The following is a 27524-nucleotide window of genomic DNA, read 5'->3' on the forward strand; positions in this document are numbered from 1 at the left end:
ACTAAAATATTGCACCTGTGATACCACAGGAAAACTGTCTGATCCTGCAACAATTGTATGTCCATACATTAGAATATTTATCGAGGTGGCATAAATGCAAATAGCAAGGGTGCCTATTTCAGATGGGGAAGTGAAATGGATTAACAAGTCAGATACAAGAGCACTGAAAAAAGCCTGAAAGCTTTCTCATGTACTTCCAAGACATAACAAGAGATTTATGGAGACCTTGCCTTAAATTTTACATCATTTAATTATGGCTTTGCTCAAGGGCATGGGGAAAGATGGTGTAAGACCATACAATTCAATAAAACATGGCAAATATTAGAGACAGAGGAAAAAAGGACCATGTCCAAGGGAATAGGAAATTCACCCAATGAGAGTGAGTTCTGAGAAACCCTGGTGCAATTAATTTGGAAAAACTGAGTGATGGCACTGGAAACAGCAAATAAAAACTAGAAGGCTATAAAGGGATTTCAAGCAGAAACTTAAAAAAAAAAAAAAAAACAACAACCCAAAAACATTTTCCTCTAGGAAAGAAGTGCTAAAGCAGGAAAGTTTTTCAATGTAAGCACATTATGTCATTTTAGGACAGAATCCCTTTCAAAAACTGACTATATTCCACAATATGTTTGGGGCAAAGGTTTTATGATCATTTCTCCCAAGAATAGGAAATAAGCAGAAGTTTCTGCTTTGTGAAAAAAATGGAAAATGGAAGGAAATAAGAGCTTTTCATAGAAAGCTTTGTATTACTTCACAGGAGGCTGATAAACAAAAAACATTTCTCAGGCAGCAAGACATCTTTTCAAGTCTTGGTTGGGATTTAAGCACCCTACAGGGCACAGATGCAATTTCTATTAGTTTGTTTGTATCTCTATTAAATTTCTTCTTTTATGAATGCATAAGGTACATGCAAGTACCCTTAAACCTTCTCAAAAACAACCCTGGCTAGTAGGACAGCACTTTCATAGCAAAACAAACCTTGTGTGAGCCTCACTTTGAAGACTGAGGGTCTGTATTTTCTGGAATGAAAGGAACCAGGTTTTACTGCTTCTGACTGACCACGTTTTGTTGTACTGATATGGATGAAGAGCTGGGGGGAGATTAAACTCTCGTAATAAAGCACCATGTGACCCTTCATCTCAAATCTCACCAGAGCTTTTAAAATAACTTCATAACCCATCAGCTTCACTAGAGCTTCAATAGGGGAAGCTAATGATGGCTTGAATGTCCAGCAGTATTCCTGGAAGCCAGTTTTGAGGTGTCAAAGCAGGACTTTGAATCTAGACAGAAATAAAGAGATTGGTATGTTTCTAAAGGAATACACATAATCTAACCTGTTGTCTTTAATGTACATTAAATTCATATTTACTTGTTTCCTCCTCAGCCTGGCAAAGCTCTTGCTCCGTTCCACTGCTCCCACCTGGAGAGGCACCAGAACGGCAGCTGTTGCTCTTCCCAGCCTTTTGCCCTGCTCTGAGATGCTGTTCTGCTCACAAAACTGCCCTCTGAATACAGTTCCTAAACCTTCCCAGCTTTTCTAACACTCACATCAACTCTAATCTATATAAAAACATACCTCACCACGATTATCCTCCTCTCCCATCTCTCCAAGTTAACAGCTCTACCAAACCCTTTCCTCTAGTTATGCCTTTTTTTTTTCCTGGGCAGTAATAATCTAGCTCTCCTCTTCAATGCTCTTTGTGTATTTCTCTTATGTCTCAGGTGTCCCCTTCACTCTGCTGAATCACTTGTTTCAACAGCTTCTGCCATACTCAGACTCTGTCAGCAGCACATACAACCACTGCACATTAGCTAATCCTGTAATCAGCACACAGACAGGGCTAACGCACATCGCCAGGCTGAGAATTTATGTACATATTTCCTTGATGCAGGCACATCACACATCTCTGCTGCTTTGGCAATCACCAGCAACTGGTTATTCCTTGGAACAGGCTGATATTGGATATTTTTTAATTGCTACTGTTATAGCTACTGAGAGGGTTCACTCCCTTCTACTCACTGTTTTCCTTGTTAATACCCTCCGGGTATCAGTTGGACAAGCTCACATCTGACACTTTTTCCTCATCCACTCAATTTCCAGAGTCTCTGTTCAGGTGAATGTGTCCTTTCAGGCTCCTGTCTTCATCAGCCTGTCAGTTCCTGGCATCATCTCACTGCAACTTAAAGGCTTAGCCCCTTACAGCTGAGAATAAAAGAAGTTTCTCTTTAATTTCATCAAAGAAATTAGAAGTAATTCATAACTAAGATAATAAAAAACTCAAAGAAACATTTTTCCTCAAAGGAGACAACAGCTTTGATAAATATTCTCAGTTTAGGGAAATGAGCATGGTTATTTTTTCTGTTCTCTGATAAATTCATTAGCCAGGAGTATTTTTGTGATCAGATGAACCATGCAATTCTGTTACTGGGAGATGGAAGTAAGCACAGGCAGCCTGGGGGACAGCAGGGCTGTCCCTCCCACAGCAGTGCCAGCTTCCCCTGGTTTGAGGCAGTCAGATGCAGCCACACACAGGGTACAAGCCACTGCAAGGAACAGGCTACTAGCCTGGACTCAAAACGACCCCACTTCAACAGAACAACTGGTTTTGTTGGCTAAATCAAAGCTGAAGCTCTGACAGATTTAAAAAAACATGGGCAAAATCCTGATTGTGCTTAAGTCAATAATGGATCTTTTATTCCCTGCAGTGAGGACAAGATTACCAGGCTTCAAGAAAACTACTCTGTCAAAAATGCACCAATAATATAATTACCATTAAAAACAGTATGAGAACTGTCTTTTGTATTTTGGTTTATATTTAATCTAACCATAGCCATACCTATCTATGCTGACACTTTTGTCACTTCTCTTCTACCAAGAGATTGGACTTTTTTTCCCCTTTCTCACCTTACTCTGGAAAGTCCTTTAAATCACAGCTCTCAGGATTACAGTAGCAGCTGGCACCTGTAACAGGACTGGAGTTTAATCGCTAAGGAGGCACAAATAACCTCACATGAATCTTTAAACAAAGAGAGAGTCAAAGTGAAGTTTACAGCAAATACCCCCTAGTGCAAAACGGCACCAACAAAGCCAAAAAGGAACTTTAATGAAAACAAGATCAATACTACAACAGTTATTCATTGACACAACATTTTATGAGACAACAGACAAAGCAGGTAAGACAAAAAAAAAAACATAAGATACTTGGGAGTTTTGGTTAAATGCTTGTCAAAATCTGTCACTGAAATTAGCAGTGCAAATAAATAATAGCTTAAAATAAATTAGTTTTCAGTCACAGATTCTATCCAAACACACCATCAGGCAGTTAAACTGGACATCTGCTGAGGAGAACTATGATAATAATTAAGCTCTTAATGCCTGGCCCTCAGGACAAGTCAGAAATGTTCTGTCATTGCACAGGAGTGTATCATATAGAATATAAAAAAATTTATATGTAAATAAAGTGTGTCACAATCCAATGCCAATCTGTAGACATTAGAGAAGGATCAGATTACTCCCAATTTATACAAGTATATTTTATCCTAAATTTTATCCTATTTTATCCTAAATTTTAATTTACAGTGAAGCATATAGTAGCAAAGTAAAATAATCTTGAATTGACTGCCAAGGCACCAAGGTCCCATAGGGTGAGGCAAGGGGTGACAAAAGAAAGCACTGACATTTTACAGGCTGTAAACCTAACCTCAGCTGAAGTGGGAAATTCTGTATTTCAAGGCCTGATTTATGGGATCGGGTCCCAGTGTATCAGTCTGGATCACATTTCTCCCCCAGTCCCACACTTACAAGCATACCTTTCCAGTTTTGCAGTTTGGCCCACTGAGAGCAAAAACATTTAGAACTTATACAGGTATCAACCCCACAATTTACTGTGAAGCCCAAAATAACAAAACACTGTCCCAGTTCTCAGACAGCAATTAATCCCCTTTGAAGATGATGGACAGACAGAAAAATATGAGCATGTCTTCAGAGAAGTGTCCAGCCAAAAGACCGTGATACTCCATTGAAAGTCTTCTGTAAAGTTCCAACAGGCTCTAGATCAGGCCCTTATAACCCTCCAGAAAATGGCAATGCCACCCTTTCAACCTGTAAACCTCATGGCCAAGCATGACTGGAAGTTCAACTCAGTGTTTACTCTACAGACCACACCTCCAGCATCTGCACTTTGGTGTACAGCACTTTTTCAACTCCTCTGTTTTTCAGCAGAACAATGCAGTTTGCAGGGCATACAATGGCATTTAAATTTGTACCCAAGAATTAACCTGTAAAAACAGCACAGTAATTATGCATGCATTGGTAATTAGTAATATGCCTCCTGTTAACAAAATCCAAACATGCACACAATGTTTAAATCTTAAATCTCTTCAGTCATATTCTGGATAACTCTTTCATACTCCCTTTCTTTTTTCTGAAGTAGAATTGCATCTCAGTCTCCATCTTTCCTGAACTCAGATCTGAAGCCTCTGTGTCCTCAAAGCTGCAGAGAGCAGATCTTACAATGTTGGCTCATGTCAGATTTCCAAGTTGTCCAAAAAAGGTGCACATTCTTTCCATAGTTCCTGTCTTCTGGCATTCAGCTGAGTACAGTCCAGACACAGAACAAATGGAGCAAGCAGCAGTTGTCTGGCTTACCTAAAGCAGAGGGCAAACAAGCCCTAAATTAGCTTAAGAAGAAATTTTTTTTTTCTCCTGGAAATCATCCAGTAATGTTGTTTTCCAAAGTTTAACTCCTCATCATTATAAAATAAATACTACATTTTCTCAACCATTATCTCAACACTCTTATAGCCCACAGAACATTTTGCCCCCTCATTTCAGCATGCAAAGTAGCAAACTCTTTTAAATGGCTTACTGAAATTATCCTAAAGAGAATGATTTCTCCATTCCCAAACCCCTTGTGATGCTACTGTCCATTTCCTACTGCAGAGTGCACAGTAAGCTCAGAGCTGAACAAGACCAGGTGCCTTTTCAAATTCCTTTTGGAAGCTGGCTGATCACAGAACTTGACCTCAATGTTGCCATCGCTGAATGCCTCCCTTCTGCCTTCGTCCGAATCCATGGGATCTCTCTGAGAAGCACTTGGTTTTTGCCTCCTCATGGTAATCCCCGAGTTCCCAAGCTGCCTGCTTGGGGATGTGTTGTCTTTCAAAATGCAGAAGCAGAGGGCAGACAGAAAATTCTTCTTGAAGTTTTCATTCATGAAAGCATACACTATAGGGTTGCAAATAGAATTGAAGAATCCTACGATCTGGACAATTGCAAAGATCATTTTGATTGTCACATCATCATACTCCTTCTCAAAATTACCTGGAGAGGAGATGAAAAATATGCTGTAAGCACAGAATGCCATACATGCTTACCACTTAGCCTATTTATATCCAGTTTGGCATTAGAAAGCTTTTGTTTAAAATCAACAAAAACACATGCTGGAAGTTCTTAACAGTAGCAGTCGAGTTTCATCAACAAGATAAAATCAAGATCTATCATATAATCATGCTTTGTATGTGGGTAATAACAGAATCAAATGAAAGAGAATTTATGAGTCAAAAAAGCTGACTGGCTGAACTACTGATTTAGCTGCTACAATCTTATTTGTGATATAAGACAAAGAAACAGCTCCTGCCTTTAGCAAGTAGAGTAAAACAACTGCGGAAAATTTCCTCTTGTTCCTACACATAGGCTGCTCCAGTATCCATGGAGGAGGTGGGAGATGAACAGTGGAAGACTTCAGAGAAAAAGGCAAATAGCAAAAAGCCAACACAACAAGTATTAAGGGCATTTCCAAGCCAGTTTTCAGTAAAGAGCGCTGAAAAACTCCAGCTGGATTCACTGGGTATCATCACTGTGATGTCCAGTATTTATATTTCCAATATGCCTACCACAATAAAAGGGATAAATGTTTCATAGTAAGTTTAACTCAAAACAGTTAAGTTAAATGAAATATAATTAAAAACTTCAAGAGGTTTTATGCTCAAGAGGTTTTTTTTTTTACCTTCCAGCCAGGCACTTTTGACCTTTCAGTAAATGAGGGTAGTGTAACAGACACGGTAAGAAAAGGAGAGAGACACTCACCCCCCTAATAGTCCTGTTTTTCCTGAAGTCTTTCTTATAAGCAGAACATTAACCTTTGCTAGCAGAAGGTATTCTAGAGCTGAATGCTGGCAGCAGCACTAGCTTATCACAACCTGTAGTTCCATTATCAAAAAAACCCCAAAAACGAGACTTTATTCTATGAGATATAGCAGGTACTCACTGTATTCCATCATCATGTGAATCATGTGGAAAGGGGCCCAACAGACTGCAAAGAGAAACACCACTGTCACCATCATAACAATTGCTCGCTTCTTCTTCCTGAAATTGCACCAAGACATTCCACACTGAATCACTGGGAACTGACTGGCAGTTTCATGTCTCTCTTCAAGTTAGATCTGTGACTGTGTTCTGATGGCTGCAGATGCAAATAAAACTCTCAAGGAATGCTCAAAAGTACACAATTCCCTTGGAAACAAAAGAATGCATCATCATATACATCTAGCACTTTATTTCTCTTTTTTGTGACAGCAGTGCACTTTGCAGCATGACATTAGCATTGTCTTGCAAGGCATTTTAAACTCTATTCAAGAGGAATAAAAAAGTCAGGAAAAAAGCCCTCTAGAAGTCAAAGTTCCAAGTGTATTTTGCTTACAAACCTTGATATTTTAGACATTTCGCTCCCATGAATGGTTTGAAGAACTGAAGCGTCTCCCACCCGTTTCTTAATCCAGAGTTCATAGCCAATTTTAGTGTACAAAAAAAGCATCAGCATCAGTGGAAGAAGGAAGAGTATAACAAGGATAAAGGTTGTATAGATCTTCTGATAAATTGGACTGGCCCATTCTTCCAAGCAACAAACATACACCTTTTCATACAGAAAGTCATATTTAACCTGTAACAAATGCAAAGAAGATGAGTCACTAAGGTGTTTATCCCAAGTGTAAGACCCAAGCACATTTAGATATTCCTTGCTCTTAATGGAACAACCAAAATCAACAGATTTTCAAAGTGACAAAATTCCTTCAAGCACTTTTCCACATCAAGTGTTGGGTTCAATCCAAATTGACAAAGAGGCCAGAAGATCCTCTGATTTGCACTTCAAAGGAGACCTTGGCTACACATTTTGCAAGTAAAGATGGATATATAGAAACCTCATGATAGCTGCTTAAAAAAACCAGAAAATTATTAACATTCAGACTCACAAGCAGCAGAGTCTGCCAAGCTGCCTGCTTAACCTCCAAATGTTGTGTGGTAACTCATCAACTATAATGAACAGCTAATTAATTTTAAACTAAGCACAGTTCTTCCAGATCTTGGGGAGCACTATGTCATGCTGAAACAGCAATCTAAGTCCTCTATTGCTGTGTGCCAGTGCACATATAAACCAAAAGAAAGCCACAGTGGAAGTCACAGTTGTAATTACTGCTCTTTGACGTAATTAGGGAGAGTAGGCATGACTAGTCCCTGTTGGTACTCCTTCTTCCACTGCATGCAAGTTCTAAACCTTAGCCTTTCCCAGGCTGGCACACAGAACCAATCTCCCTTATCCCCCACTAATTTCACAGGAGTTGATTCAATTTCACCTAAAGATGCAGAAAGATCCAGCAAGGACTGAGTTTAAGATGCAAATTCCCATTTTTTACCTCTTACCTAACTTACCTCAAGCCGTTGCACATACCACATGGGTGACCCAACAATAAGAGCCAGCAACCAGACTATGCCTGTAAACAAACACATTTTTTAATACTTTGTCCAACAAGCAGGATCTGGTATGAACAGTTTAACAGCTCTGAAAAGTCAGGCAAGGTGGAAAATTGTAATAAAGAACAAAGTTTTCTATAGGGCATACATCAGTCAATACATCAATAACAGCATGCTATTTTGACATCAGCTTTCTGTCTCCCAAACTACCTCCATTTATGGATATTCAACAGGAAAAGCCACTTAATCTGCATAAGGAGCATTAAGTAAGTATCTCTGTGTAACAACGGAAGGACCATTTCACTGTGACATTGCTTAAACAGTGCTTGTACATTTTGAACCTTTCTTAAAATTAAAAAAAAAAGAAGAAATGGCTGCTAATGGTTTATCTTTAAGTACATTTTTGACTTCAGATGCTAAGTCCCTTGTGAGAGTTTTGGCTAATAAATATACCCTACTGATAGGCACTCTCCTTGAGCTATTTTATAAAGGTCAATTAACTCTGCTACTGAATCATTGGTCATATCAGTGCCCTCTGTTCTGCCATGCCATCCACACTGAAGATTATTTCTCTACATACAGAAATTACTGGAGAGGCTTAAAATCTTACCAAGCATCGTGAAAGCTCTTTTATTGGTGTACTGCCACTTCATTTTTAGTGGATGCACAATTCCCTGGTGTCTTTCCACAGCAATGCAGGTCATTGTAAGAATCTCTGTTACAATAGCAGTGGACTGAACAAATGGCACCATCTTGCAAGCGAAGGCACCTGCAATAGTCAGAAAGCAAGGCATGCAACAGCTATTAATACTAGACTCCATTACTAAAAATAACAGACTAAGATTCTTAGATTTATTGTAACATTTAAACTGCTAAGTCACCTATTTAAGCCATTTGTCAAATGCAGCTTTCCAGAGCCATTCTTTGTTGTCTACACCTGCAGAACCAAGATTTCTAAGGACACATTCACTTGCTCTGTTATCAGTCTGACACTTACTCCTATTTCACTTTTGACCAAGTCTTCCATCATCTGTTTTCAAACATTCCAAGTTAGAGACTTTTTTTTCATTTTGACAGATTACTCTCCAGTTTTATGCAGGTCTGAGTGTTACCTGTTTAAGCTTACCTTTTCCACTGTTGCAAATTCACTCCTTAAGCTCATTTAAATATCACTCTATTTGTGCATCATCCTGTCAAGCAAGATGTATAGAGAAGTCCTCAAAGAGGCGTAACATAAGAGGAAAAATTCAACCTCTTCATCATCCTTCTGTTCTCCAAGTCTCCTTTCTGCTGATTAACAAATTATGTTAGAGCCACTGTCCAAACCACATGCAACTTCCTCCTGCATTTTCTAAGTTGTACAGATTTCTACTGTATTTATGCAACATCAGGATTTATTGCTGCCACAGCTTCCCAAGAATTCCATATTCAATTTTTAAGATATTAGTCATTCTCCATTACTCCTTCTCAAGTCCTAACCATCTTAGAAAGTGGTATAAATTATTCTGTAAAAAATTTTATCCTAATGCTCTTCCCAATCGACTTCTCATTTACTCATTTTATGACCCTGAGATCATTTTCTCTGTCCATATTTCCACAGTTCCCTCACACTCCTACAGTTCAGTCTCAGCTATTCATTTCAGCAACAGTCAGGGTTATTTTCCTTACTTGACCGTTATTTATACCTTACTCAACTACAATCCATAAACTCAAAACAGCCTAAGAAGTATCTGATCCAATTTTCAGCCAAGCTTTAAGATGCTACGGACACCTTATGCAGAACAGCATAGAAAACAGACAGGAAACAAACAGAAAATTGAAAACTTAATCCTACCCTCCATGAAGGGAACAAGGAACAGGGAGACTACTGCTTGCTAGGCCAGGCTAAAAGCCACTCTAGCTTACAAGAAGGAACTGGTTTGCTACTGGTATTACCAATTCTAGTTGCCCAAAAATCCCTTTTTCTGTGACTCCAGAAACAGGAGAGGACAAGCAGCAAAGGGTAGAAATCAAGCACCTTTCAAGCACATACTTAACACCAGCAACACAATGGAAGTGCACACAGATCTGGCTTAAACCAGAAAAAAAATATACCATGCAGGCCAGTTTCAAGTTACTTGAATGAAATCTTAGCATGGGCAGTAGGAACTGCATAGATGAGATGCACTGGGCTGCATGTTTGTTTTTCAGCTGGTATGTATTTCTCCAGAGCATCAGGAAGAGCAAGAAGAGACATCCTCACATCTTGTATCAACTGCAATTTATACAATAAAATTCTCCCTGCTTCTTCTTCCTTCTTTCTAAGTAAGCCCCTTAAACCCCTTAAAAAAAGTAAACACAGTCAATATCTTACTAACTCAGCATCTCATCAGTTTCTCACTACACCCATTAGAGAATGTGCTGCACATACAGGTACCAGACCCATTCTGTCAAATTTAAAGTCCTTCTCACAATGGGCTTAAACTTCTGTTGTGAGATAAAACAAAAAGCTCAAATCCTACCTACTCTGCACATGGCAAATGGTGAATGCAACCAAAGAGTTGGTTTCAAGTGTTTGCTTCACTAAGTTAGAAGGGACTCCTGCTACAAATGGCAAACAGAAAAACAAAACTTGTTAATGAAATGTTTGATTTCCTGTTTCACTAAGGAAATCAGTTCAAGTCTGAGTGCTGAAGCTGGGGCGAAAACAAAAACCAGCAAACACAAAACAAACTGAAAAAACCAATCCAAACTTTCACCATAGACTTTTTCTTACAGTTTGAAAAAGGCCAGACTTAAATATTAAGTCCACTTGAACTATACTGCCTTACAGAGATTTCCCAGTAATGCAGTACTCCTCCACTGAAGTCCCAGCATTCCAGGGTATTCTTAGGAAGCAGAGAAGTATCACTATTACTCAAGTAACAAAATAAGACAGAGACTTTCACTGAAGTTCCGTCAGTCTGGTGGAATTTCTAGCTGGTGCACAACTGTTCAAAGAACAAAGAGAAGACCTGAGCTCAGCTCAGGAAATCCCAAATTCCCAGATGCCCACTGTTTTTTTACAGATGTCTTCTCATTTTCTTCCCAGTAACCACACTGTCAAAGAACACAGACTACCACTCACTATGCCTTTAGCTGAACTCCCAGGAGAAAAGGCTGCAAAAAAACGCTATTTCACCTCTTGGAAGACAAACACACAAAAAGGGATCACTTAAGCTATATAAAAGTAGCTGTTAAAAAGGTAATAAAAGCAAAAGTCTACATAATGCCTGCAGGTTGAGCCTACTGAGCTGGACAAGGAGTGAGTAGCACTTCCAGAAATGGAAAGCAAAAGGATGGTTTGCATTAGACAGAGTTGGCTGGAATGGAAACACCTGCTCTGAGACACGTGGCATGGCACACACTTTGGGGACTTGGAGGCCATAGCAAAACAGCCACAAGGTTTTTTTATAACCAAGAAACACCATAACATTTTCAAATGAATAGTAGGTAAAAGCTACTCAAAAAGCCTCTAGGTATCAAAAGTAAGAACAAAACAATATTTCAGCCTCCCTGAAGCTTCTGATGTCACCATGCACAGGGTCTCTGGGTATAACTTTTATTAACAGTACCATACCCCTTCAGGACTCTTGTGCTTGCTCTGAATTGTCATTCACTATACAAATGCTTCCCATTTTCTGAAATCCTGAGACGCTCAAGTGCTTGAAATTCAAGCGCCCACCAAGGTTAAGAGACTGTTGAGCAAGGAAGTCGACTCTCTTCACTGAAGTATTTAAAACAGATTGCTTGGGGAAAAAAGGGAAAGAAATACACTGCTTAGAATGTCAGGGCCAAGTGAAGATCCATCAACTTCAATGGAAATTTGACATCAACACAGCTGAGATCCAGCACCATCCTTACTATGTTTGAATGGGATTCAATCCTGAGATACCAGGAGTCACCATACTTGGCAGAATAGTGAATGTTTTTTCACATAAAGCCTCTTTTAAGTTTTCAAAACTATTTTTTTATTTATAAATATATAGCAGCCATTCCCAGCTGCTTAGATAATTACTAGAGACTTTCTCTAGGTCTTTCAATACTTTAAATTATATAACCTATGTTTTCAAATTACAAACATTTACAGATCTTTACACATGGAAAATGAAATTTACTGTTAAATAAGGTAATTATTTCAGAATGGTGGCAGTTGGGTTGGGGCAGTGCAAAGAAAAAGGAAAAAGGCAACCTGAAACTATGATTTCAGAATACTAAGAAATTCAGAATGATCACACTGGTTATTCCAGGGATAGCCTGAAACAGAACTTCTGTATGGAGATCATACTGGTCACAAAATACAACCTTGCTTGTGAGACTTAAGGTGAGGTAGGTTTTACTAGTTCTAAGTCTTTCCAAAACATAGATGATGCATTTCTCCTTCTTCCCTTTAAACTAATTGAATGTTGTAATCACTGAACATGGGGAGTGTGGGAAAAGGGGCCTCAAATCCTGTCCCTCCAGCCTCGAGGAGAAAGCCTTACCAAGTAGGGCTTCACATTCAGGACCTCCCCCTGAAACGGACCATCTCAAAAGAACAACTACAGATTTTCACAGCCAGGAAAAAAGCCCTCAACACTTCCAAATTTCCATACTGACTATTAGGGAAACAGGTACTGAGGTCTAGTCTCCCATCCAATACTGCATGCACATTTCACTTAATATTTAATCCATTTGTGTAAAACAAGTTTCACCTGCAGCAAGGAGAAATTGCTACAACCCCATTCCCAAGTGTCTGTTAGCTGAAAGTTCCTTATAGAAAAACTGAGAAAAAAGTGCCAAATTTTACTGTAAGGAAGACATGGTAAGTTTTGAGAAAAAAAAAATTAATTATTCTACTACATCACAGTACATACAGTGAAATTAAAATAAGACTGAGACAGGCAAAAGCCAGCTGTGTCATACATTAAAACCATTTCAAGCTAATTTTCACATATTTGTGTTCAGACTTAACACAGAGTAACAGAAGATTTTAAAGGAATATACTATCTTAAATCTTTGCTCTAATCCAGCTGGTAAAAGTGTGGCTGTTTGGAACATGGTTTGGAAATTATATGGTTTAGTAGCTAGTATTATTTAAGTCTTATTTCTACTCACTAACACAACTGGTATATATTTCAGTTATTTGTATCAGGTGCTATGCCCTTGCCTTGATACGCTCACCTATAATAAATCAACATTGGATTAAGAATAGAGCAAAATTCTTTATCTCCCAAGCAATCTGAAAATAAAGGTGGATTTGCTTTTTGTCTTTATGATAAAAGCTCTTTAATTACTTCACTATTTATTTCTCTTTGAGCAATATATTCTTCAAAACATAATTTCAGATCATACCTAAAGAGGACTTTTTTTGTCACAGACTAACAAACACAAACAACAAAAGTCCAGTTCAGTGAGATTCAGTCAAGATTACTGAAATCTCACTCTGTAAGTTTTCCCAGTGCTGGGTTAAAGGCTAAAGTGCTGGGATCACCTCAAAATCACTGGAACTGTGTTAATTTCTGCACTGGAGCTAGTACAGAGAAGTGTTGACTTTTCTGAATCATTTAAATAATGATAACACTTTAACTAATATGTTAAGTATGTATCGAAGCGTTTAAGTTTCCACAATGTCAGGCTTTGAGAAAACACTTCCAATAGATTGTCAGCCAAGACAGCACTGCAGCATCTAATACTGACCACTTCCAGTTGGGAAAGAAAAACATTTGCAGTGGAACACTGGGAATGAAAATAACTAACTGCTTCCCTTTTTCAAGAGGCTAAAAGTATTCCTTATGCACTGCTTGCTAAAAACTGCATAGATTATTCAAGCAGTGAATAGTTTTCCCAATGATAACACATTGAGAGACTGCAAATATAAATGGCATTCCCTTGAACAATGCTTTATGCCTTCATTATTGGACATTGTGCCTGGAACTGTGATTTAGTCATTTCAAATATCAGTTTTCTTCTTATTAGGGTAGCATAAGTAAAAGCCTGAAACCATTCTCTGATAAAAGTCAAATTGCTCCTTCCTCTGGTAAAATGCTGTTGATCAAGCCCTTGCATTAGAATTTCTATTGCAGCTTGTAATGAGCTCTCTCCACCTCACTTGAAGCAATCAAGTTGATTTTTCTCACATTTTGTAACTTGGGGCAGAACACGTCAGTCATCATAACACAGATTATATCCCTAAGGGTGCTGCATTGTTTTACATCAGTTCTTGGGTATATATGCAAGATTTAGTTTTCATCCCTCAGCAAGGAAGCTTTATGCATTCTCACACAGGGAAGTTCTCAGTAAGGTAACATACAGCTTGACACAAGACATTTGGTAAGTGACAGAAAGCACCTTAAAGACTCAGCTGGGTAGAAGGTGCCACTTCGTTTTTCACCCAGCCTTTAGAGAAAACTGTCATATCAAGAAGCACCAGATATGACAGCAACATACAGAAGACCCACCCCTCTCCTGAGTGGCAGCTGAAGACCAGACAAGATACAGGAGGAAACCTCAAATGCTGATTCGTGTTCAGGAGTGCTTCAGATGACTCACTACTCTCAAACTGACAAGGAAAGTCACCCTCTCACACCTGCCTTGAGAACACACATTCCAGCTGATAAGATGCAAAATGCACAAGACTGTAGCACAGTGCTGGCTGTACTTTAAGCTCAAGTTGTGCCCTCATCTTTTGCCAGAGCTGTTACATTACACAACATTAAATTAATTCTCCAGTCACCCCGGACAGTTCTGTAAAGACAACACTATCACTCAGCTAACTAAGCAGTGTCAGGAAACAAAGCATCTGTTGTAATATCTGACCGAGAGACAAAAGCCCAAATTTATCTTTAATAGTGCCGTCATCAGTATGACAAGACCAGTACTGCTGCCTCCCACCTATGACCATATGAGAGCAAGTCCTCAACTGCTCCAGCTTGCACCAAGACACACTCTTGCTGTATGCACCAATTTACTCCCACTTGAGTTCCCATTTTATCCTTCTTACCAATAAACATGATCACAGGGACGATTTATGACAAAGCCACAATCTTCATTTTCTTCTGCATTACAGAGAGATGAGCATGCTGAATTTTCATTAAAAGCTCCCCCAGAAATTACAGCCATTTCAGCTGCATAGTTTAAGTTTGTAAATTAAATCATATACTATCACTATTACACTCACACAGCTACACAGATTCTTAAAAGAGATCAGAGAATCAAAAGCAGGACCAATTCACCTATTTTTAGTCAATATGGTGCTGATTCCAGTTGCTACCCATATAGAGCTAAAGGGTCCTGTGTTAATGCTGCTTAATCACCAGGCAAAGTGAGGCACACTGAGATTTTTAACTGCAGGTGAAGTTAGAGTGTATTAGTGAAAATACTATGGAAAAAGTCACAGCTTCAGCTACTCTGAAACTGTGGCTGTTCTTTTGCTTGTATTACAGTGTTTGCAGTTCTCTCCTCCCCTCTCCCACTCTGCTGTGGGCTTCTGAAGGGGAAGAGAAAGAAACACAAATACGCATATACAAGCATGGAAATAAAGAACCAGATCTAAATTAAAGACAAGGACAAAAAATACACATCTCAGTTCACACCACCTAGTACAGATGCTTGTTTTCGTGATGTAAATAAATCAAGAGATAAAGTGACTGAAGTCTCAGAATCCCCAATAAATTTCTAGCATCAAGTGCCCCAGGATGCACCACTTTGTCCACCAAGGATTTATCACAAGTCAAATCACCTTTTTTGTAACAGAGCTGGATCTTGCACTACTCAGTAATGTTGCATTACAGTGGATGAGAACAAGATTTTTTCAGACTCCAAAGTGAAAGGCAAAAGGCAAATTAAACCAGTTAAGCTAGCAAGGAGAAGACTCCTCCAGGACTGGCAGGCTCTGATTTGCAGTACAACTGTAATCACCACTCATGCTTCTCAGTGTAAGCATCAGGAACCAGATACCCTTCAGATACCATCAGTTCACGTATTTGTTTTCCTCAATTTTACTTCACACCCTCCACCCCTGAGAGCAAAGGGTTAACACACATCAATGATATTACTTATTATGTCCTTTAGCTTTAACTAACTGTGTTAGTTAAAGCTAAAGATGTCACCAGATCAAAAGACTGATGGATTCACTGGTACTGAAAGGGCTCTAGCACAGCAAAGACGGCAGACAAAAAAAATACAGTAATCCCCACAGAACAGTGTACTTCAGCTACCCAAATTCTGAATATCTGAAGAGTTTTTTTTTCATTATGCTATACCATTTACACTCACTACTTCTAGATTTTTGTCAGGCATCCTCAGTACCAGAGTGTAAATAAAACATACATATTTTCCCCGTACTGTTCTACATGCCCGTGCCCTATCTCCTTATTCACCCCTCATGGAGGCTTCAGCTGATTCTGATCAGATGTTTGGTCAAGCTGACAGGTCAGAGCCTCTCTTAGGAAAGGGAAGAATCACAAAGGTTATCTTCCCCAAAACAGCTCATAAGAAAATAGCACAGTTGTTCTTAGTATCAGTAGTCCCAGGAGTTTTGGATTCATCGCTTCTTACTAAAGTTTCTGTAATAAAGCCCATTTCTCACATGTTCTCCAAGTCTTCTCTGACCTGTCAATTCCCATCCAGCATTCTAGTCTGTGGGATGTACTGGAATCAAATCTCCATGTTCTGACAACAACCCTCACTGTTTCCCAACAACACAAACACAGGAAGCCTTGGAAATTGGAACATAAATGTGTCACTTTATCAACATCTTTACTGTTCATTCTGAAATATTCTGAAAAATATTTCAATTTGTGGTTGTACAAGATGTTGTCTGCTACTTGCTGCAAAACCATTCCTTTTATTTTTCCACTTATAGTTGTCAAACACCGTTTTAAGAACAAAAAAAGAAGGAAGATAAATTCCATATGCAGTCTTACTGCACCTATCTCTGCTTGTTCCTCACTACTTTGGAACTGAGATACATAGAAAAGGAAAAAAGAAAATCCTTCTTTCTAGGCATTAGGGAAGCTTTGCCAAAAGGTCCTTCACATCAACAGGAATACAACACAGTTCGCAATAAAAAAAAAAGAAAAAATTAAAAGGATGCATTATTTCAGCATAAATTGTACATGTTCTCTCAGTCACCTGTTCCCCCAAGGACATTCTTTTTCCTCACAAAAGGTTAAGGAGGTCTGTTTCCGAGCTGACAGCTGTCAGAGGAACTTAAGCTGTATAGAGACTGATATCTCACTTGCCAGACAGATTTCATTACTTAGCGAGAAAAAAAAAAAAAAGAGAAAGCAGTACAGCAAGGCTTCCTCGGCAGCTCCACACAGCGAACCGCGTCCCACACGCACATCTCAACTTTTAAGGAATACAAGCAGGAAAGCGCACTGGCTTATTTTAACATAACCTGAGGGAGGGATGGAGAGGGGATCCCTCGCAGGGGGCGGGAAGGGAAAGGGTCCCTCAGAGACGGGGGAACGGAGCTCTCGGCGGCGGCGCTGCCCCTCATCGTCCCCCCCGCTGCCCCCTCCCTGCAGCCCAGCCCAGCCCAGCCCGGCCCGGCTCGGCCCCAGCACTCACCGCCGAGCCAGTTGGAAGAGATGTTCTGTAGCATGGTGAAGGGCACGCAGAAGAAGGCGATAAGGAGGTCGCTGAGCGCCAGGGAGCAGATGAAGATGTTGGTGACGGTCCTCATGGCTTTGCTGCGGGTCACCACATAGAGCACCAGGCAGTTACCGAAGAGCGCCAGGGCGAAGATGAGAACGCAGATGAGAACGAAGGCTACCTTGGTGCGCCCCGGCAGCTCCGGGATGTACACCAGCGGCTGCAGCCCGTAGAGAGCGATGAACTGCTCCCGCGTCACGTTGTTGTCCCGCAGGAGCTGCGCGAACTGCTCCGGGGTGATGTTCAGGGACCGCATGGCGCCCACTCGGGGACCGACACCCCCACCTCAGTCTCCTCAGCAGCGCCGCTGCCCGCGCCCCGCCATGGCTGGACCACTGCTCCTCCGGCGCTCGGCCGGGCCGGACCCCGCGGTACGGCGGAGGAGAGAGCGCGCACAGCCCGGAGCGACCCGCGGGCAGCGGCTCCGCCCGGACCCAAACTTGGAGTGAGCGGCGGCGCCGCCCGCGGGCTCGGCAGGCGGGGGGGAGGGGGGGGCAGGGCGGCAGCCAATCAGCGCCGGGCGCGCGCCCGCCCCGGCCCCGCCGTGTGGAGCGAGACGGGCGCGAGGCGGCTTTGCCGCCGAAAGAGCGCGCGGGAACCTTCCTGAATCGCTGCCCCTCACGGCGCTGGGACTCCCTCACAACGCTGGGACTCCCTCACAACTGCCCCTCACGGCGCTGGGACCCCCTCAAAACGCTGGGACCCCCTCAAAACGCTGGGACTCCCTCACAGCTGGCCCTCACGGCACTGGGACCCCCTCACAGACCCTCACACACCTGCCCCTCACCTTGTTGCCCCAGCCCCCCCAACATCTCACAGCACTGGGACCCCCTCATAGCTGCCCCTCACAGCAATGGGACCCCCTCACAGCATTGCACCCCACTCACCCGTGTCTTCCCAGCTCAGGCTCAAAATGCCCAAGGTGGGCGCTGAAACTCCCAAGCCAACCTCTCCTCACGTTTGGATCAGACTGAGCAAAAGGAAAGAGATGATGCTGTGGGTACATGGCCTCCTGCCCAGCTCAAGTGAGACAGCGCAGGGATTTTCTCTGCTCTTCCGCCCCGCTTTGTGTCAACGCCACTACAGGCCCTTCCCAAAGCTCAAACAGAAAAGTAATTTTCCAAACTTTGGCCGTTGAACTCATTTGATAGGACAGGAAGCTCCTGAGGACCCCTTTCCCAGCAGGACAGCTGCTCTTGCCAGAGGAGACGTGACAGAATCCCATCCCACACAACCTGGCTGGCGAGGCTACTCAGGTAAGGCCATGGAGGCTACTAAGGTGCATTCAGCTAAGTGGCTGCAAAAAAATGCCTCTGCAGTTTAAATATGAATAATAATGGCAGGTAAGGTCTGACAGAGGGACCAAGTTGAAAATATGCATTGATTTCTCTTCCAGCCTGATTTCAATTTCCCAGTACGGCTTTCTCACTAGTACAGGTAATATCCCCTTTGTACTGTACAATGAGACATTGAATAGCAACTTGCTTTAATCAGTCACATAAGAAATTACCAAAAAGTATCCAGGAAGGCAATAAGAATACGAAAACCTGTTCTGGCAACACTTCCCACCCTCACGGAGGTAGATGTTTCATAGGGAAATCACATCAACAGGGACAATGCTGCAAAATTAGATTTTGTATAGAACATGCTCCATGCCCTGGTTACATAACTTTACCTGTACAAGGGAAGTATAGAAAAGAATGAAGGAAAGGCTGTTTATTTATAGAGTTTCTGGCTTGCCAAGGAAAAGTGGCGAAGGAAGAGTTCACCACCAATCCATTCTCAGCAAAATAAATATGCTCAGCAAGACCAAAGACATTTTGTGTCATCTTTGAAAAAAATAAATTCCATTAAGTGGAAATCAATGGAGAAAAGTTCCAATGCCTGCACTACCCTGTTCTGGTTCAGTCCTCCTGAAAAAAATAAATTCCATTAAGTGGAAATCAATGGAGAAAAGTTCCAATGCCTGCACTACCCTGTTCTGGTTCAGTCCTCCAAGTGCTGACAACCCTCTCTTAAGGTGTAGGTCCATGGCAAAGACTGTCTTTATTATCCCGTGGTGGAAGGAGATGTCACTTTTCTTTGGTGTAGTATTGCCATGTGTTTTCCACTTGAGACCAATCTCATCAGGCTCCCTCTCTGACAGACTTTCTAAGCCTTGTTCTGGAAGGCAACTGCTTGTTAGACTGACTTAGATGCTGACAGCCCCTTTCACATGCTCTTAGGCTTGCCTTTTTGGCTAGAAAAGCTTGGTCTTTTAGGCCCATAATGATCCTGCTGAGCTTACACTCCATATCACAGAGACCGACTTCTTCTGAGGTCAATTTTCCCAGCACCTTTCCTTGTACTATCCATTAACTACACCAGGTACAGCCTGAAGCCACCTTCATGTACTCTGTTCACACATCCTTTCCTGTACCTCTTTTCCTTTTCCCTCTTACCCCTCCACGTTGTGCTGGTAACAGAAACCTCATTTAGGAGCTCTTCTGTTAACAAACAAGCCAGATGCATTTCAGCAGATTTCATTTCTATCCTAGATAAAGGGCCAAACCTGGAGGCCAGTCTGTCATCATGGACTGCAGTGTTGTGTTGTTCATTGTAAAAAGCATTCAAGTGTATCAGGAACAAATAAATGGGAATAAGCTCTCACCTAAATACTGCAGATATAGTCTGGGTTTATGGTTAGCATGGACATTTGTTTTTTCATATATCCTTATTTTATTGCTATGATTGCTCATTACAGTTTATAAAGCAGCATTAAAAATGAACAACATCTGAATGGTTATTCCATCGAATATAAACAAATCTTGAAGCTGTAGGCTATGGAAGGGTGCCATTGCATCTACTGCAGATTTAGACAGGTTTTTTGCATGCAAAGGCACAATGTAGGTAATTTTACAGATAACTTTTCTTGTTAATACTTATCTACATGGAGAAGATAAATGTAGGATATACAGAAACTTCCGTTTTCTTTGAGCATTACCCATCCTCTTAGCTCAAACAAGAGCAGGGACATCATACAGGTTGTAGGGCAAATCACTAGTAACTGGATTTCCCAGCTCCTTGACTCAAATGAAATTGTATTTGGAGTTAAAAGGGTTGAGTTACAAAATGTGACCTCATCTCAAACCTGCTGAAATTACTGAAATGACTTCTCTGCTTCCCTGGGCTACAAATAATTGGCAGGTAGTGAAAAGTTTACTTTTCAGGGCAGCATCTTGTGTTCTGGCTTATCCTGCAATGCCCAGCTGCTCCAGCTCCTCCTGCTTCCTGCAGCCACAAAGCAAAGCCATGTGGGACTGCCCTGGCTCTCCCCACTGTCATTCAGCTCATCAGTGAAATCACCAGCCATGTAAACATGTTTTGTCTAAAACTGGAAAGTGCAAGTGTGCTTAACCAAAAAGGTATGAAACTACTTTGTCAAAGAAAAGGGGCCTTTTTTCTTTAATTGATGTTACTAATTCAAAAATTTGAGCAACGTCCCTGCTGCCTTGCTCACCAAAATATATACATACACACATACCTTGCTTTGTCCTGCATGACTGTTTTCAGATTTTAACGATGATTTTTCCTAATTCTTATCAGCAACCTCCAAATCCACTTCTGGTTTCATTGAAGTCTATGGAGTTCTAATATTTGCATCAATGGGACATGGGTCATGCCCTTACATAATCTTTGCAATAACAAATTAATCTCTGCTCTAAATTTTAAGAAGTTGTAGTGTGCTGTGTAAAAAGAAAAAAAAAAAGGACTATTAGTAGCCTGTACATAATAATAATAAATTACAAGGCACTGTTCTGTTCCCTTGACAATTATTTATTAAACTGATGCATTTATGAATATAAAGCAGGGTTTGAAAAAGCCCAAAATATTCTAGTAAATAACTGATTATATGGAAACAACAAATTTCTCATTATTCTTAATTGAAAAAAAAATTAAGTCTCCTACTAATAAAGTGGCTAGAAATATTTTACTTCTGTATCTAGAATCTCAGTGGAAAAAACTTGCAACTTGAACACAGATCAAGTCTTGGGTAACTCTCCTTTGCTTTCAGAAGGACTGTGTATTCTTTGGTCACAAGCTGACAGAGTGCACTCTGTCAAAACCACTCATTGCTTCATGCCACCATATGCTAATTTCTGTTTTGCCTACGTAATTTATCTGCATGACACTTCCTTCCCATTGAAAAGAGACAGTGAATTTTCTGCAGACTGAGAAATCCTGATAGTCAGTTTGTAACCTTGTCTCTCACAAAGAGGAAAGAAGCTGTACTTGCACTCTGTTTCCCTTCTAATAGCACGCAAAAAGATCCACGTCTGGCAGCCGTGAAAAAAGGGGTGACAACAAAGAATGTGCATTCGTAGTTTTGCATAAGTTTTGACAACTGAGCATGAAGTTTGTAAAAACTGTGAGGAGCACACATTTGGAACACTGACAAAGCACATACTTACTGTGTAATCCTAAACCAGAAATTTTAAAATAATTTTTTTCCCTTTCAAATCTCTATTCATACTGTCTAGTTCAGGCAAAAGAAATGAATGGTAAAACTACTAACAAAATACTTCCTTTCCTCTTCCATTCCCTTGACATGTCAAAATACTTTGGAAGAGACAATTCAGATCTATGTTACCAACTTTTAAACAGCCACTGCAACTAATGACTAGTAAACCTTACTAGCCTTGGATCATTTGGTAGATATGCTGGGGATGAACTCCCCTCTAATCCAGATCAGTACCACAACTTTTAGGATGATTCCTTAAAGCAATAGAACAGCTTACCATCATCACTAGGTAATTTTAGGTTAAGTCAGAAATAAAGTGGCTTTTAACATTGTCAAAGTAGCCTCTGAAACTTAAATTTAGAGCATTTGCTGTTGTTGAGAACATGTGTTTGGAGGGAGCACTGAGGCTAAAACTTCAGCTTTAGATTTAAATGCTTTTGTACACTTAGACAAACAAACCATAAATTATCTTGCAAAAGGGAAAACTCGACACTGACTGGACTAGAATCTTGCTTGGTATCTAAGGATACAGCTCAAAGTTGTCTTATCAGTGTATAGTTAATTTTGGCTATTATCTCATTTTTATGCATGCTTTACATTCCATCACTTGTGAAGACAGGCAGCTTCCACAAAATAATATTTATGAAGAGAAGCATCAATCCCTAAAACAGAGTAGCACACAGTTGCAAACTATGTTGGAGTGGCTGAACAGAAAATTAATTATGTTAACTTAGCGCATCGGCTTAACTCCAAATGTTTTGTCTCCCGCTGTGTGGCTCTGCTGATAAACACTGCTGGCTGGTAATCTTTATTCTTGTGAAGCCTTGTGTCTCTACACTTTTAGATTTAGTGATCCCCACTGAGCTTTATAACCCAGTCCCATCTATCAGTGATATTGCACAGTGTGTGCATGGTGGTGTGGGGGACACAAACCTTACAGCCTCATAGAGCTTGCTGGTCATATTTAATACAGCAATTGAATGAGAAAGAACTGCTTGCATGGACTGGTCTTTGTCTAAGCTTGGGAAGCCCAGCCTCACCAGGCTGCAGGTACTCCAACAATTCCCCATGGGACTCTGCCACTGCCACTTGTGAAGAATGAACAGAGACTAACTTGATGTCTTAGAGAAAAAGTAGCCACCCATCCCAGCGCAGGCTCTGGCTCACCCAAACAAAGATTTTGTTCCTCAGGCTGTTCTGACATTATTTGGTTTACAGTTTCTATCCTCTGCACTGGCTCTCAGCCCCTCAAATTGTACAGCTGACACGAAAACTGGTTCATTGAGCAAGAGCCTTTTAAAATCATCTCGAGAAACTGTTCCCTTCCCTCAAAAGAACCACATTTCTCATAGTTCCTGGTGCATGTGACACTTACCTCCACTTACTTTTACCCCACCTTCTGACAACCTTCCCTTCGGCTCCTTCCTGGGTTTTCTTCCTACTGCAAATGAATACTTTTTTTAACTAAGTCTGTGCTAGACTAGGACTTATTCTTTTAGATACTTTGACTCCTCCTGCCATTTGTCATCCAAGAATGTTTAGTGAACTTGCGGAATCAAAAATAAGTTGCAGCAAGCACAGTGCTCAAAGGAAATAATTTAATGTACTTGCTTTATCTATTTTCCTTTCTTTTCTCCCCTATTCCCTTTCCTCATGCAAATGAAGTAAGAGAAGAACATGGTCAACTATGGCAGCTGGTGTGGGGTCAGTAGCTCTGACTGAGGAAGCTGTGACCGGTCCGGAGAGATGGTCCCAAAAGAGATCGTCTTCCCGAAGCCCGGTGTCTTCCCTCAGCTGCTGGCAGGAGGGCCTGTGCAGAAGCTGTCAGCTCTTTAGTGATTGTCAGCTCGTCATTCCAGCTCAGCTCTGCAGGGCAGCCTCCAGGCCAGACCAGGGAGGGAGACGAGAGGCTCGTGTAGCTGTTCTGCGCAAGGTAGAAGGGGAAGGGGAGCCAGGGACGAGCTCTCTACCCTCACAGGGGCAGGGGGCTAGCTTTATAGGGATACAGGGGGTAGGTGCCAGAGGGTGAAGGCCAATGGATTACAAAGGATCTGCATAGGGTCTCCTAGAGGACTCTGGGTTTGTCGTCTTCTCGCCGCAACTGAAAAAGTGGTTGCCTTTCCAGGGGAGTTCTGCTGGGAGATTTAAGCAATCTCCTTATCTCAGCAGACATCCCTCCAGGGCAGGGGCTGGGCATACCCCACAGTCAACAGTTCCACAACTTCAAAAACGTTACATATGCTATACGTAATAGCTAACTTGTGGGGATCTGGGGTTATTTTGAGGAGTGGATTTAATTTAAAAAATTAAATAGTAATGATGTGCAAGTAGCATTTGATATACATGCCAAAATACTAAGCCATATATTGTTCAGGATTTTAAATTCCTTCCTTGTGCTTGTGCTGAGCAGCAGTTCATCCATCCTCAATTCACTAAATCTTTTCCATTTCCATTTCCATTGACAATTCCAGTTGCTATTCTCTTTTATCCACATACACAGAAAACCAGCTATTTTTTGCCACCAGTTACCAACTGCCACAGTTTGCCTAGATATGAAATTAAATTTCCTCATCTTCTGATTTAATATCAAGTCTAAACCCTGGCCCAGTCCCATTTGTTAGGAATAGTCACAAATCCCACAACAAGCAGTGTTCTCCCTGGCCAGCCACAAATCTATTTCTGTTCCCAGAGCATCAGGAGACAGTGGCAACAGCACCATGATGCAAATATCCCCACTCCTTGTAGCCCTCATGTCATTTTCATTTCTTTCAATGCTTTCCACATGACTTGTACCCAAAAATCAGTTGTAAATCTCCTGTAAGACTCATTTGCACCTACAGAGAAAGGTTTGCAAGAGCAAGCACTTTCTTTCAGCTAAAATCATTCAGCTCCAAATATATTAGAAAGTCTGAATATCTCTTGCTTGTTCTGTCACTTTAAGTAACCATTTTTGTAGCAATTTCAAAGACTTTGGTTGACTATCACACAACACCTTATCTAATTGTAAAAGGCCAATTACCTGGCACAGCTTTTAGCTGTTAGCATTCTATTTATCTTGCACCAGAATTGAATTCATTCCCCATCTAAGAGCAGACACAGTCATTTCCACATTTTCATTCAAGAAATAAAATATAACAGTAATATCATTTTCTGCTTGTCCAATTCTCATTTCCTTCCTTTCTATTGATGCTAGTACCCAGCTTTGTCATTTGCAAAATATGGTGTTAAATGTCTGTACCGCAGTGACCTGCCTCTTTTGGTTCTCAAGTAAAGACCTACTTATCACAAAACAACTGATTAAGTTCTAAATGTCAGCTTGAAATTGAGGGAATCTTTGGATCTAAGCCTCCACAGGGACATGCAGAATATGGTGTTAGAGGGATTGAAAAGGGAAGCTGCACCATTTTGGAAAAAGCGCTTATGAGAACTGTTACTAGCATTTTAAATCTAAGTTACTGTTGTGATTTGGTGTATTATTATTAAAATACTGTGATATGAAGATTATCATACTGTAATGTTCTCAATAATTTTAGTTTCTATTAATAATCATTAATTTAATGTTGTCAAGTAGAGATTTAAGCTGTTTTGGCCAGTGACAAAATTTCAGTCTCTCATTGTCACATATCAAATATACCTTGGAGAAGGTTCTTTTCTAAAGAATATAATGCTGCAGTTCTATATGTCAGGTGTTGAGTGATATAAATTACCCTAAATTATTTCTGAAAGAGAAATCCCTGTTAGAAAATGTACTTTAAAAGGTGAAATGAGCTCATTAAACTCCTGTAAGCAAGATACCAGAATCCTACCTTCTGGCCAAGTGAAAATACTGATTCACCAATAATCTTTTGAAAAGCTCACCAAAAGAGCTTGAGATCTGTAGCAGAGTTCAGGACAGTTCACTGCTGGCAATTTCATGGCAACGACCCGTATTTTGCTTTAGTGGATTTCACGCTTTATAGCTGCTGCATCTCCAAGAATGGCTTTTGCTTTCTGAAAAGATACTGAAAGTAGTTCATGTATGTTCTGGCATTTTACAAGCTTTAAAGGCTGCATATTCCACACCCTGGAGCAAAGCAATTGACTGACTCCCTTTTTACCTTGTCTTACGTAAACACTGAAAAATCACAACTCCTGTTGGACCAAATGCCAACAGTAGTAGGTAAACAGAAGATGCCACATTCACTTCCATGTAATGATTTTTTTCTACATTAGATTAGTGTCTGCAACCCTTTAAAAATCCTTTTACAAGTTACAATGGACTTATACAGGAAAAATAACCACTTCGAATGCAAGAGAGTGTTGCTGAGAAATTACTTGGGGGAAAAGCTGATGAATAGAGTAAGAAACCTTGGAAATATCGACTGCAACAGAAATAACTAGGGAAGGTCAACATAAAAGTATTAGAAAAATTTGGTAGTATTGCTTGGTGTCATAATTCCCTTCCACAAAAGAGCTTTCAGAGTAAATAGAGTGAGATCAAGGCTGCCCACCAGGAGATAAAATATTTCTTATCCATTTTGATGAAATCAGAATTAAACTCTCAGACTTGTTCTCATGTAAGAGTCTTCCTACTGTGATTAATATGCACTTTCTCTGAGAAGGTAATTAAAACCATCACACTTTTACAGAAGATTTTCAGAAAAAATCTGATGACTTAACAAGTACTAGTCCCAGTGAAAGGCACCACCATGTAGGAAACTCTCGGGAAATGGATACTCCTACCCTTTCTGACCTGGGAGTTTGCTGCTTTGCCATGATTTGAGCAGCAGCTGAATTTATCCCTCTAAACTCCAGAGGGTTTTATTACATCCGAAAACATTCGATCCCCCTGCATGTTTGGCCTGATTGGCAGCATTTTCCTAATTAAAAGATAACCACAGTATTTCAGAAAGGATTAAAAAAAAATCAGTTCATGAAATACCCTGTGTGCCACTCTACTGCAAACAATCCACACAGTATTCAAGGATAAATCCCAGGCCATGGGCAATGTGGGGCTCATGTGAGTACTAATGAGGCTCTTTGGCTGCAAGCTAGGTGTCATTTAAGCATTAATACTGTTGTGAGTGGTGACCTTGCTACGATGCTATTGCACCATGGTTTAGTTAGATGTGATTAATTTCACATAATCCTTATTATTCTAAATTAGATCAGCTTGCTCCGAATGAGCAATTTCTTTCTTTCAATTAGAATATTAAATCATTCTTCTTCCTTTCTAATGTTTTGCATAACGTCAGCTAGACAGGGTGGCATCATGCTACACAGCAAGAGGCTTGTGCTAGTGTATTTCTGCTGCTTCTATGGCTCTTACCACCTGCTGTCCCCAAAAATAAAATTTTAAGAAGGGGATGTATGTGCAAACACACAGATTTCAAGGTACAGGCAGATTCCAGAGGGTAATTCTTAAAAATAAACTGGTTTTGGACATTTAACTGAAAGCATATTAAAAATGCCAGGATCAACAGCATACAGAAACAAGTGAATTTTGTGCTTTTAAGGGTTTGGGTGATGGTGATGACTTCTGGGACAGACTGGGTAATTTATTTTCAGTTAATGCATCTCCATGAATCAAGTGTCACTTAACATCACATAAGGTTAACAGTAGGAATAGGTACAATT

The 27524-nt window shown here is 40.6% G+C and overlaps 1 protein-coding gene across 4 annotated transcripts in view; it reads right to left on the reverse strand.

Moving 5' to 3' along the window:
* Positions 1-2174: 2174 nt before the first annotated feature.
* The window catches only part of QRFPR (pyroglutamylated RFamide peptide receptor), a 41266-nt gene continuing 15916 nt past the window's right edge, over positions 2175-27524 (reverse strand). Inside the window, exons 1-8 of one of the 4 annotated variants that reach the window (XM_069012069.1) lie at positions 17324-17830; positions 8361-8519; positions 7709-7770; positions 6706-6941; positions 6270-6367; positions 4869-5323; positions 2906-4648; positions 2175-2203 (exon numbers count right to left, since the gene is read on the reverse strand). In XM_069012069.1, coding sequence (XP_068868170.1) covers positions 4920-5323; positions 6270-6367; positions 6706-6941; positions 7709-7770; positions 8361-8519; positions 17324-17663 — 1299 coding nt within the window. In that variant the 5' untranslated portion in view covers positions 17664-17830 and the 3' untranslated portion in view covers positions 2175-2203; positions 2906-4648; positions 4869-4919. Of the gene's footprint in view, positions 2204-2905; positions 5324-6269; positions 6368-6705; positions 6942-7708; positions 7771-8360; positions 8520-17323; positions 17831-27524 lie in introns of those variants that run through there. The other 3 variants (XM_069012070.1, XM_069012067.1, XM_069012071.1) reach the window with 3 other exon arrangements.

This window comes from Aphelocoma coerulescens, chromosome 4 (assembly GCF_041296385.1).
Source record: "Aphelocoma coerulescens isolate FSJ_1873_10779 chromosome 4, UR_Acoe_1.0, whole genome shotgun sequence".
Classification (NCBI taxonomy): domain Eukaryota; kingdom Metazoa; phylum Chordata; class Aves; order Passeriformes; family Corvidae; genus Aphelocoma; species Aphelocoma coerulescens.